At 39.1% G+C, this 13,969-nt stretch overlaps 1 protein-coding gene across 1 annotated transcript in view; it reads left to right on the top strand.

The window, feature by feature from the left end:
* Positions 1-7,756: 7,756 nt before the first annotated feature.
* Positions 7,757-13,969, top strand: part of map7b (microtubule-associated protein 7b) — a 26,099-nt gene continuing 19,886 nt past the window's right edge. Inside the window, exon 1 of the mRNA XM_086188988.1 lies at positions 7,757-7,895. Coding sequence (XP_086045114.1) covers positions 7,850-7,895 — 46 coding nt within the window. The 5' untranslated portion in view covers positions 7,757-7,849. The remainder of the gene's footprint in view (positions 7,896-13,969) is intronic.

Raw genomic sequence — 13,969 nt, 5'->3', positions numbered from 1 at the left:
ACCTCCCCCTTTCTTAACTTTATAAATACTGCATTAATATACATGCACAAGTTCTGCTTACAGTTTTCGTGTGTGTGCGTGCGTGTGTGTGAAAATCTCTTTTCTTTCACTCCACTGAGCCCATTCAATTTTCCAACACTCAAGACATAAATGTTACAACTCATGCACTTCAAGGATAAAAAATGTAGGTGTGTTCTAGATCACACAGACTCTCTTGCCAACAATGACCATTTCTGTTACTACGACTACAAATACTACAACTACTACTAATTTAGCTTGTGAAAACATATGCAAAGATATATTTCTGCATTTGTCAAAGTGTCAGAAGGATGGGCTGAAGGGGGCTTCAGGCATTTTCAGGGTAGAGTCAGTCAATGGAGGGTAAAGAATATTAGTTACCAGTGGAGATCATGCTGAGCAGCCGTAATATGTGTGATTTGGTTAAATCTACACATGATTAAGAGATCCAGTGGGGTATTGTGCTGTTTTTTTTTTCCTATTTTCCAAGATCTGGAAACTAATTTATGACTCAGTAAGGTTCTGAAGTTACTCAGTTACTGTGGTTTCTAGGGCCAGATTAATTGCAATATTGCAAATGTTTTGACGGATGTTGCAATATTATTAAGCCAAATTTGGTGGGAATGAAGCCTCATCATGGTGAAATTTGGATTTTTGCTGAGTTTTGTCCATCCATCCATCCATTTTCTACCACTTATCCTGATAAGGTCGTGTGGGGGGGGCTGGAGCCTATCCCAGAGTGGCGGAGTTCATGGGTCGCCAGTCCATTGCAGGGTCAACAGATATAGACAGACAACCATTCACCCTCACAGTCACACCTACGGTCAATTTAGAGTATCAATCAGCCTTGTCCCCTCTTGATGTCTTTGGACTGTGGGAGGAAGCTGGAGTACCAGAGAGAACCCACACAGGTACAGGGAGAACATGGAGACTCCACACAGAAAAATACCGTGCTTGAGCCGGGGCTCAAACCCGGAACCTTCTTGCTGTGAAGCAACAGTGCTAACCACTACACCACCCTGCCACCCTGCTGCATTTTGTACCAAAGTCATTTATAGGCTATTGCATCTATGTCACATCAGTGCTTTATTTATGATGGTATATTGTGACATATTTGAAAATTGCAGATCCTGCCATTGGGATTTTGCACCTGACCATATTGGGATTTCATTGTTTTCAATAGATCAGATGATCTCATCGCCAGGTTAAATAATCAGAAACACACATAATTTGGTAGAGATCTCAGACTGTTACTAATTGGTGTACCACAGGGATCTGTTCTGGGTCCTGTCCTTTTAAACTTTTCTATTAACAGCATTATGTCTTGGCTACAAAACTCACCTGAATTCAGATGATATTGTTTTTATTTCAATTTGCTGCAACACTTCTCCGTAATCTCAGACTGAAAAGTAATGCAAACGACATGAAATTTGGGATTTTTTAAATCGTGTATATTTCGACCATGTTACATCACATCTCTGCTGCACTGAAACTGTACTTTTAACTCTTCGGGTACGTTGTGCTGGGATGAAGCTCAAAAAGATGCTTTTAATAGCAAACTTTGAAATCTCCTGCCAAGTGACCAACAACTGAATACAGAAACATCTTTAGGACAGTTTCAAAATATGATATACAACTGTCTGTGATTGTCTGTGCCCGTTTCACTGGTTTAGTTGCATTTCTGATTATTTTGTCCTTTTTGTTGTTTTTGTTTACTCTCTTCCATGTTCTATGTCAGCATCATTGTGAATGGTTGTCTTCAGTGTTTTTCAGTGAGAATCAAGGAGGATGTCTGAATGAATGATGGTGAATCATTTGTTTCGCTATTGATCATCATGATGTATAAATGGATACAAAATTTCAAGAGAGAAGAATTACTAGAACAGGAAGCATGAGTTTCTGTTGTATACAGAGTCTCAGTCTTCTATATTAAATGTCTTATAGTTCACCACCATTAAAGCCTGGATATCAGACGGTAAACATTGCTGTTATTAACACCAGACAATACCACTGTGACCACCCTGAGGGATTAATTGAAGGGACTTAGCATTAATAGCACTATTTACTTGAGTCTCGCAGCCATATGTCTCTTGGTCTGTTTGTGTACATGTTTGTGAGGGTTGTTTTCTTGATCATGATTGGCCCTTCCTGTGCATGCAAACCCAGAGAGATGACAATGATCAGCTGTGAAGATTCTCCTACCTAGATACAGCATGCAGCGTACTAAAGAGAGAGGAAGTCTATTTAGACAAGTACTGGTGGGGGATCAGTCTATCTGTAGGGGTATCGCTCATTCATTCTCTTTGGTGCCATCTGTTGCTAGTTATTTATGTAGGAAGACAGTGAGATAAAGAGGTTATTAAAATTATACAACCAAAACAAAACAGACGATAGTGTATAATCAAGCAGCCTAAAGAGCAGACAGAGAAATAAAACCATTGTTGATTTTTTAATTTTTCATTGTTCCCAAATATTTTATGATATATATTTTTTTGAATTCACACTTCAAAGCACCCCTTTTCTCATAATAATACCCAAGTATTTAAGGTATTTAAAGCAGCATAGGCTATTTTAAGGAGTGAGATGATGCAAATTAGCAGCGAGACTAAAAAAACAGTTGTGAAATCAATGACACAGATGATTTGTTGCAAGGGAGGGAGCGAGGGACTGAGGAAGAGTTGGTCCTGTCTGCTGCGCAAAAGGTGATATGAGGATAAAGAGGTAGAGAAATGGAGACAAGGGGTAGATGGGGGGAGTCTAAATGCAAAAGTGATAAATAAGGACACAAGAGTTCAGATGAGGGTACTTCAGTGTACCACAATGTCTCTAAAAACCCTACTGGTATGATTTTTTGCTGCCTATGCATTGTTTACCTCGTTATCGCCCAAGTTTTCTACATTCGTTTGACAGGACATGAATATGTACTCTGCTTCAGCTGCTGTTGAAATACAAATAGAACTGTTTTTGTTTACAAGCAAACCAAATGTGACACTAAATTTGAATATTTTTACAAAAGATGTCTTTTATAGGGATGTTATTAATATTTCATAGTAGCTTTATTTCAAAAATGTGCTTTTCAAACAGTTTGAAGGCACTGAAATTCTATTTTCTCAATCTGTGACTTAATGTGAGCATTTTGACCCTACCTGAACTCAAAAAGCAGATTTGGTCATTACTCATTCAGAATCTGAGAATGTTTAATGTGTTTAACTGGCTGGTTTGAAGCAAGGATGCCACGTACATCTACGTACTAATAGAGTTCACTTGTTTGTTTGTTTTCCACAGAATCTGGGCTATTCGCCACAATCAATCAAATCTGATCAAATCCGACCTGCTAAATCCTAATAAAGCAGATTAGCTGAATTTGGTCTGTTAAATTCATTCTTAATTATTTCCAAACTGAAACTTTAATCGCAGCCTATTTAATGAGGAGTATTAATATTCTAGTGAGGGGACGTAAGACCGGGCTGCTTCAGATCCCTCTGAAGATGCAGTTGGTTCTTGGATTGCTTATCCTGGCTATCAGCTTAATCTAGAAACTTATGTGACCTCCATCCTGATTTTTGCTGGTCCAGTCGCTGGGTCAAGCACATAAATTAATCCAAATGAATTGAGGAAAGAGACCGCATGTCCTCAAAAGAATTCAGTTCCTCGATCTGCTTAATCCCCCTGCCCCAGCCCTTTGTTGATTACAGTATAGCTTTAACCAACTGGGGATCAGCTTCCTAAAAGTAGAAATATCTGACATCCATCCCTTTCAAATCAAGAAAACACACACTTTCCTCATGTTTGGGCAGCAGGTATATCTACATGCATGCTATGTAGTAACTCAATGTGTATTGTCTGATTTATTGATGAGCCATCAAGGAGCTGTTTCTGTGTAGGGAGAATCCCAAGATCCCGATCCCCACGAGAACCAATTACAGACAGTTTGGTGAGGCTTTTATCGTGCATGTGACCACGTAACAGGCTCGACCCTGAACTTCTCCCCAGGCTTCACCACCGACTTAACCCTGATTCACAATCTGACTGACAATATAATAATAGGAGAGAAAAAAAACAGACATTAAAGAGGAGAAGCAGGGGGAGGCTTTGTCAAGACTGTCTGTAACACAACAACAGGAGGATGAGGGGGCACGGGTATGGGTGAAATCCAAATCAAACCCCCTGGTTTCTTTTCTACCTCCCTCCTTGTTAGACACAACAGAGACGTGTATTTGTCTGTATACCTACAGGCCAACATCTCCTCTCCCTCCACCTCCTCTAGTGCTTGAATTGCCAAACAGCTGGTTGCCATGGTTTCAGTTTTCTTCACACCAATCACTAGCCATTTTACTAGGGGTTCAAGGGGGGGCTAAGCCTGTACTGTCTGGCCAACAGCATTGATATGAGAGGAGATTAGCATATATTCAAGCAGGAACAGTAAATCCTTCTCAAATATCACTGGGTTAGTTAGAGATAAGACTGCTTGTGTTTTAAGTCCCATTTTGTCAAAATGAAATACTTCTTTGCTGAGAGAAATATATGCAAAGAGAAATGCGATAGTGGGTGGAATGGGATCACCAAAGCTACCGTTATTCATGTGTTGAAGCATTCAGACCATGAAGCGATACTCGTTAATTTCCCTTAGTTTTGAAATGCTGTTTTACATCCTATCAATATATCAATGAAACCTAATAGAAAAGCAGCCAACCCTATAAATGCATGGATTTTTGGATCATTTTAAATATAGGAAGATAGCGCCCTCTGCTGGTTAGATTGAACAAATACAATGTACACACATTTAACATTGCCAGCAACCCTTAAGATTTATAAACCTTTTATAAACATGAGGCTAAAAAAATTCAACAAAATAATGGGGATAAACGAAATTGGTTATAGGCAAAAAAAAAACTGCAGACACTGAAACATGTAAATCTCCGTGGTGCTTGGAATAAATCCCCTTATTTTAGAACTTTCCTCAAAAAATCTTCAGTTCATGATTACCTGAAACACGGACGACCAAATAAAGCAAAGAAAAGTGAGCATTGGAGTATTCATCATGTTAAGTGAAACATGTACTGAAATGCAACCAGTCAATGATTGAAAGAGGGCAAATTTTTCCTGTCAATAATGTGCATAACAGCTGTTTGTGTTTCGTAACCTTATGTCCTCGTCCTTATGACCTTTCATCTTTCATATAGAATTTCCAGAGACAGAAACGCGCTGATATTCCTGATGGCCCAAACATCCCGCAGATGCTCATTAGGAGACGTGTCTGGCGAGTGGGAAGGCGAACAGGGACATTATAGGCTTCAAAAAACTGTGTGCACAACCTAGCAACACAAGGCCAGACATTGCTGAAAATGACATCACCATGAGGGACAAAGTGCAAGTCAGTGAGACGCGGAACCTCATCCCAGTAATGAACTGGATTCATGTTCTCGTGGAAGATCTGCAGCTACGTCTGATGTGTCCATACACGCCTATGATAATGACAGAGGTGAAAATTGGATTAATCTGTGAAGAAACAAGTGTGTTTCTCTCAGGCCATTGTGAGTTTCCGCATTTGTTCAAACCTCAGAATTCATCACCTGTACAAGTAGCTGGTCTTAACGAGCTCGTCTCCATTGTTGAGTGAATCCACCTTATATACAGGTGCAGGATATCAAGATGTCGATTAAAAGCTCCACTCTGTCGCTCCTCATCATGGAGTTCATAAATGAGCACAGACGTCACAGGCCAGTAGTCGTGTTGCACCTGGAGATGTGGTTTAGTGACGTAAACACATAAGTGCACAACGGTGTCAGTGTTCAGTGTGGACTGCTACGATCTGAATGGGCTCGTAAAGCATAACTGATCAAATCTCAAGTGTTTACCGGATCTCAAAGATGAACTGAGAAGATTTTAGGATCAAAGTTTAAAGTCTCAGTTACCTCACATGAATAGGACATCCCTTGCTTGCCTTGAGATTATTTCTTCAACTAGAGTACCGGCATCCACTGGTGTTTGAGGAAAAACTGCAAAGATTTTGTTGGTCAAAGGCCAAAGGTCAAGGTCAGTGTGCACTTTTCAGGGGTAAGCAACCACAATGCAGTGTTTCTAGTTTATTCTTATTATCTTTTAGATGTTACATGACAATGTCTTCTATATTGTATGTTTTTATTGTCTGTTTAGCGCACTCTAATGTCTTCTAGTTTTTCTGTTTGTGATGCTATAACCCTGTCATGGCTCATGATTGAAAAGTGCTATATTGATCAACTTGACCTGTTGTTGGCACTCACATGATCAAGCATGTTTTCGGATTCTATAGGTCAAGTATGCATAAGAGTTAAAGAGACATTTTTGTTTCCAATTCGCATGAAATGATGTTAGCATCTGCAGGAAAAATCCTCGCCAGTCATCAGAAACGACTACACGCTGAAACCTGAGACTTGTTTACTTCTCTGTAAACATATATATTTATCCATCTAAAATTTGAATTAAACACTTGTAAAATTGAGGGATTATTCTGGTAAGGTTCCCTTTATTTTCTCCTGCGAGAGGAAATTATTTTGGTTTATGGCTGGGCTGTATTAAACCATAAGTTACAACAACAACAACAACAACCAAAAAACACTTTAAATAGATTAAGTAGTGACACGTGTGCAACAAAACTTTAAAAAAAAACATACTATTGCTTTTCAAGGGCTTACTTCTCAAAGTCGCACACGTCACAAGTCATCATTTACGGACAGCATCATCCAGTTTTCGTGCTTACAACCTCATGAGACGTTGACGTTGAACCTATAGTTATTCAAGAGCGCCCCCTGCCGGTTTGTTCAGCCTCCTGCAGCTGTCCATGAATGATTTTAACTGATTGACAAATTAGTATTTACAATGTTGACCCAAAGTTTTCCCATTCGGTGAAGCTGTTTCGATTTCTGTAGTTGCTTTTGTCATGATGAACTATCTAAAGAGTTTCATCACAAATAATCTATTTATGCTTATTCAACCTTTTTTGTTTTCATTTATCTATTTTTGGACATTTTTTTTATTCTAATTAATAATGTCTTTATTGTTGTCTTATTTGGATCATCTCTTATCAACTGTATCCAATTTGACCATTCAGTGTGCACTAGTCTCCTAATCTTTTTTTTTTTTTTTTAATTTCAATCGTGTCTGTTTGGTCAATTAAGCATAACGGCTTAATTCAAGACCAGTTAAGCAGCAAGAAAAAAAATTGACTAATTTCAGTAGACACAGTACCAGCAGATGTCAGTAAAACTTCATAGCTATCATTGTTGCACTTGAAAACCTTGCATGTTTGTGGTGGGATTTTTTTTCTGTTTTGTGTTGTTTAGCTTCTTTATTCTTCTATTATCTTAAGTTTTTTTTTATGCTAGCTTCTGGGAATGGGAGGGAATTCATACTGTATATCTACATATAGATATATAAAACAGTGCATTTGTAAATTTTTAACATCTGTGTTTACTTTATTTGACATTACATCACCACATTATCCTGTGATTTTTGCTATCTTCAACCGAAAGTTGACAAATTATTTTGTAATCAACTTTTTCCATTTCATACTTTCACGTGTCTTTTTCAAGCTTTAAATTATTCCTACGCTTTTTGTTATTTTCATCACTAAATCTAAAAGCTCTGTGGCCAGACTGAAGATGAGCGTGTGAAAAGGTTTATTTCCCTTGTGATTCAAATTAGAAATATTAAAAAAAAAAAAGTAGGATATTTTAAGCAGATACATGGCGGTGGCGCATGTGTCGTCCCCCACCTGTCCAGCGGAGGGTTGTCCCGGATCCAGCAGGAGTTCCTGCCGCTGATCCCTCGATCTCTGCTGACGTCAGGAGAAATGGCGGACGAGGATGGCAGCGACACATCTCCTCCCGAGTCCCAAGGTGAGTTATTACAAACGGAAAACTTTGACAGACTCCTCAAGTGGGATAAATGTTCTCTAAAAGATAAAATACTGCTTTTAGCGGAGGGATTTAATTTGGTTCTGTCGTGTTTGGTAGAAAGAGAGACTAAAAGTTGTCCGAGTCACGGGAGAGGGATTAACTCACCCAACCGGTTGCTTTATTAAACACGACTTGCTCTCTAAACTTCTCAAATGTTTCTGTTTTACCTTTTTTTCTGCCGTAGTTGGTTTTTTAAAATTTTTTTTTACCCTCGTCCAGTGTTGGAAGACACCTGTCGCTGACGTTTATGTCAATTAGTTGTTGTAAAGCTTCTTGGCCGGTCGTGGACGTGACAGGTGAATTAATGGAAATAGAGCGAGGAGTTAGCTTAAATGTGCTGTTGGCCCACAGTAGTTGTTTGTTTGCTTGTTAATATCAGGAAAAAGTGCTGTGAAATATTGAATAAAGTACTTAGTTTTTTTGTTGTAATTGTAATTTATTAAAAATTTAAAAGTAGCTTAGAAATAAAAAGCTGGAATTGAAGTTAGGCTACATGTACTTGTCCATTCAGTTGTTAAGCTACATGCTAACATTATGTAGCGTTTCTATCCATCTTATTTATTATCTACATTATAGTTAGAACCAAATAAATGCCTATTAATGCGTGTCTGTATGATCTGTGGTTGTGTGGGAACTAATAAGCGTGTATGCAATGACCAAATACCACCAGAGGTGTCGCCTTAATCAAGTTTTGTCGTTGCTTCCACTGGTTGGTTCATGCTACTTTTTTTTTTTTTTAAAACCTTCCTGTGTCCGTGATCGCTATGCTGTCAGATCAGTTCAAGAGTGGTGATGATGGAAAAGCACAGTTGCAATTAACAAATTTAATTTGTTCAATTTGTGGTTTGATCATCAGCTTCACAACTATTGAGTACTACTGAGTGACATTTAGGGCAGTTCAAGGCCTTAAAAGCACAATTGATAGCATCAGTGGTAGCTGAATGGAGATCTAATTTCTGACCTTGGGATACTGAATATGTTTTCACAAAAGTAGACACTGACAATATTATCAAACACTTCATTTAAGTAACACTTGTGAGAAGTATCCAGTATTGAATTACATCTAGAAAGTCCCAAAAAACTGTATTATCAAGTTTTCACATTGTCAGATGTGGTAATAACCTCTTTAATATTTGTCAACACTAGATAGAACAATAATATCTGTGTTTCAGGTTTATTGGCAGATATTGGACATTTTTTAAAGTATTTCAGTATCAATTTGATGGCTAATATTTATCAACTGAGTTTTGCTCAAGTTACATCTGCTGTTTTATGGTAAGGATTCAATGGCAAAAATATAAGATTTATGGGCTTTTCCTAACTGTTTTGGTAATTTTGTAAAATTTGCTGTTAAGGTGTTTCTAACTTTGTACAAAATGTAAATTGGTATTTTTTATTTTTATTTTTTTTACAAATGATATCAATGTTAAATATAGGCTATCAGCCAAATCAGTGACAAAAAACAAAACAGCGAACTGGATATCGGCAGAAAATCAAATATCATGCTTCCTTAATAGAAAGTCCCATATACAGAGATGCCAAATGTTTCTAACGTTCTTGACACTATCATACTGAAGTTTTGGTTTGTGTGCCACATTTGGGTGTATACAAATTATGAACGTAATTGTTTTAATATGGAAAATAGGCGGTGTAGTTCCAGAGGTTTCATGAATTACTGTAATCATTTTCGGTCTTAATTTGACCAATTAAATGACAATTACTAAAAAATTAAAGAGCACATTTGTGATTGAGCCTATGGCCCAATGAAAGCACTGCCATGTTAATGCATTTTCAATGTTTTCATATATTTGAAGGACGCCAAAGTTTAGGTAGCATGAATGACAGTACCAAAAATCTTTAAGACAATCAAAGCCTGGGGATTTATTTGCATAAACAGACTGTAAAACTACAAATAAACTGAATAAGACAACAAAGATATTCATTAACACAGATGTACCATACACAGTCTAAAATCCAAGGCTTTAGAGGTACATAAAGTCCAGCAGTTCCCAAACCAGAACCCTCCATTGGCAACCTTGCAGCTAATCACCTTGCCAGGTGCTTTAAACTCAGCACACTCCTGGCAGAGCTACAGAGAGAATGAAGGAAGTACAGATAACACAGATGACACATACACATGCTTAAAACTTTGCCTCAGGGGTTGCACTGCCTTACATATGTTAACAGATCAGTTTATCACAGCGTTTAATGACATCTCAAGCTAAATTGATCCTACCACTAGCTGAGAATAATATGTCATCCACTTTCACATCCGCTATCGTTGTTACGTGGTGAGTTTCTGCAACATAAATAATCCACTGCACTAAATCTGCTGCCATTTTATGCTCAGTAGGTGTGCCACATTATGCCTGTACAAAAGTGCTCCCTTGCCTACTTTTTCTGACCCTGAGGCCAAACCAGTTTCAATATTTCTACATCAGTTAACTGATACCAACATGGTCTTGTTGCAAGGTGTGAATGTGGTGGAGTTTACCCTCCGTCCAACTTTCTAATCATCTCCATTTTCCTCAGTTGGTTGTCTTTGAATGATGTACAACTTTGTACACATTTCTTTTGCTTTGATGGCCTAAAGCTCTCTTCAATTGAGTTGCCCAAGGAAATGAGTTTTGCTCTCCTCCAAACCCAGAGGCCATCTCGCCATTGTCACACCTGTCATGGAAGCATGCACATAGCTGTCCTGTACTGCACTTTTAAGTACTTAAAATGTAATCATCCCTTGGGTGGACAAGGCAAATCAACTACTCTTCCTATTTAGAGCTAACATTAAGATTAATCTTAAATGCTTGAATCCCACCCATACACACTGGATATGTCTGAAAAGGGTGTGTAGCCTGGCTTATCAGGTTAAAGTCTGAGTGTTGGATTACAGCTTACTCTATCCTGCAGGGACAAAGATCAGATTGCCCTTTCATGAATGTGTGTGTGTGTGTGTTCGTGTTCGTACAACATGTGCTCCCTAAGGTGGTGAAGCAACAAGTACGGGATTTTTGGATGTAATAAATATTTTAGGAGTGTTTGATTCTGGTTTTTGATGAAAAACAGTTTGCACATTTGGAAGTTTGCTGGCAAACGTTGGGGAAATGTAAGGCCAAGAACAAGGGGTGCGCCTTGATTGTGAGTCGGACAGATAGTCTTAAATTACTGTTGAACCACAGAGTGGTGGAAGGTTTGTTGTTTTTTTGAGGTGCCAAACTGGTTGTTGGTATGTGTGTTTGCTTTGCTATATGGGACATAAATGTGTAGAGCACACCATAAAAGTTTGTGTGCACTGTTACTGGATTGGCCTCCAATATTATTGACTGTAATAATTGAAATAACTAATTTATCTTTTCATTTCTCCTTTTTGGTGATACGTACATGTATTTGTTGATTAGAAATATGCTGTATTTGCACATGCAGTGTCCTTATAGAAAATTAGACTTAACTCAGGTTTAGTTACTGGATGAAACTGCATCTATCCTGCTCATATGTAAATATTGAATGTGTTACATCCTCTCTGACTCAGTCTAGTTATGAATGTAAATATTTATTTTCATGTCACATCTTATTTTCATAATAACCCTCTAAAAGCTGCTGGCTCTTTAAATTGAAAACGGGGCAGGGCCTCATACCATGTGCTTAATGAACACACCCCTTCCAAAGATGCACCTCCAGTTCTGCATTGTTGAGTTGGTGCATAAGTGTGCATGCTCAGCTGTGCTTGTGTACATTACATTAATGAATTCTGCCTTCCCTCTTACACCATTGGTCCATGTACTGCTGTCGTCAGGGTAACACTTTTTCCAGTACCGGCTCACCTTCCACCACTGTATTTGTACTGAATATTTTAATAACCTTGTGGCCCTGTTAGCTGTGTGTTTGTGGGTCAACGTGTGTTTCCAATGCCTGAGTAAAAATAAGTTTGCATTTAGAGGATCGTTTGGCAGAGTGCACGAAGCAGGAGGGGGAAATGCAGCAGCAGTACTGGCTGCAGCAGAGGGAGCATCCATTGAGGAGTAAGGGAATCAAGAGAGAAGCAGTTTATTTAGCTCTAAACCTAGCCAGTCTTGTGGATTAAATCTAAGCCAGACTACATGGGCTCATCCTCAATGAGACTGTCTCACTCTGTCTCTTTTTTCTCTCTCTCTCTCTCTCTTTCTCTCCCTGCCATCGCAGGCAGTATGGGCATAACACAGTGAGCAGCTTTGTCTCTCATCACACTTTTCTTTTTCCTCTCCACCTGTTCTCTAATCGTCTTTACTCTGTCTGTCTTGCTGTGTCACCTCCCGCTCGCTCCCTGTCTCAGCTTTCTGCTGTCTCACACACTCAACAGCAATGTGCAGCCAGAAGACATTGCTGTTAGCATTAGCTGTCTCCTGTCAACATCTTTACTAAGAGGGAGGATTTTAGGGGTCACCCTATCCACCGCCATTCTCTGGCATCCACCACTGAGCTGCTGCCCACCCACCCAGCGCCACCGCAGGGTGAGATGGGCCAGAGTTGTGTTAGTTAGCCTGGGGCTTTGCAACAGGGCAGGCAATGCCAGATAGTAAAGGACGAGGACGAGGAGGAGGTGGGGGAGAGTGCTCACGGGGCAAGCGGAGCCTGAGGAAGGGAGGCAGCCGTTCTGCCATCCCCGCACTCTTCACCATCACTGAGGAAGAAGAGGGACAGAGACGAAGAGATGCTTTCAGGAAGAAGAAAAAAGGTATGGAGGGAGAGGATATATGGGGAAAAAGAGAGTACTATAAGAGGGGGTGGTAATGAATTTACTTGCTACAGTGCTGTTGATCTAGTGTGTGTGTGGGGGGGAGTGAAGGCATAAACATCTGGCGCAGAGAAAGAAGTCTGAGTCACAGCAATAGACAATGTTATGTTAATATGTTAAGATATGAAAGTAGGGGAAATTTTTGTTTCAGTAATGAGGTGTGTGTGTGTGTGTGTGTTTGATTGCAATAATTGATGTGTTGCTTGTGTTTTTTTATGTGTTTACTTGAGGATGAAAAAGTCCTCTTAACCCATAAGGCTCAGCAATCTGGAGACAGGTGGCTGACAGGTCTGATGAGAAAGCTGTTTGTTTGTGTGTGTGTGTTAAGCTGACGCGACAAGATCGGTTCAACACATGGGCAACAGATGAGAATATGTAGTTTTAATGCATCAATAAGCAGCAGTCGTTAAACAGAACAGTGAGTGTCTTCTGTCACTGCAGTTTTTACTAATATTTACTCTGACGTGTGTGCAGTTATTCACATCAAGCATTGCTGTACTTCAAGGGGCGGATGTAAAGCTGTTTTATCAGGAGTGTAGTATTACAGAATCTGCTGTAAATGCCATAGCCGTTAGTTCAGTCAGTGTGTGTCAACGGGCAATAGAAAATCAACTGAACTGAACTTTTGAAAACAGGATTACAAGCAGTAATGACAGTGTGTTTGCTGCAGTTCTTTTTATGCTTTGTTTTTTTTGTTCTTTTTCTGCATCTCACTTAACTCCAATGACATAAAAGGGTTTTGAGTGTATTTTTGACCTTTTGACATGTGTAAAAACCTAGCCTTTGATTTTCCCTCCTGGTATTATCAGCTTAAGTCATACACAGTATTACTCATCTTAAGTCTGTTGAAGCTAACCTGATTCTATCTGACTAAATTATGTCTGCATCACTTCTGTGATGCAGAAGGAACATGACAAGGAGTTGGTCTTAGTTTAAATAATTGCATTTCCTTTCAGTGTAAGAAGGGATTCTCATTGCAGTGGTTTTGCAGTGTCCTCAAGGGAGGAAGCTTTCATTTGCAGCCCACTTAAACCCTAAATAATAGAGGAGGTTAGACAGAGAGAACTTGAGATGATTGTAAGCTTCTGCAGCCTGCTAGTGATAAAGTATTAGATGTCTGGTAAATTGTTTTTCTTTGAATTGATATTACAGCAGTGCTTTGATATTGTCTTTGATTAAAAAAAACAACAAAGAATCTCAACCAGTGTGGCAGGAAAGAAAGCAGGAATGTCTGAAAACTAACGGT

Source organism: Aulostomus chinensis, chromosome 20, assembly GCF_037954235.1.
Source record: "Aulostomus chinensis isolate RoL2024-O1b breed Wild chromosome 20, RoL_Achi_v1.0, whole genome shotgun sequence".
NCBI lineage: Eukaryota > Metazoa > Chordata > Actinopteri > Syngnathiformes > Aulostomidae > Aulostomus > Aulostomus chinensis.
This window is presented reverse-complemented; position numbering and strand designations above follow the sequence as displayed.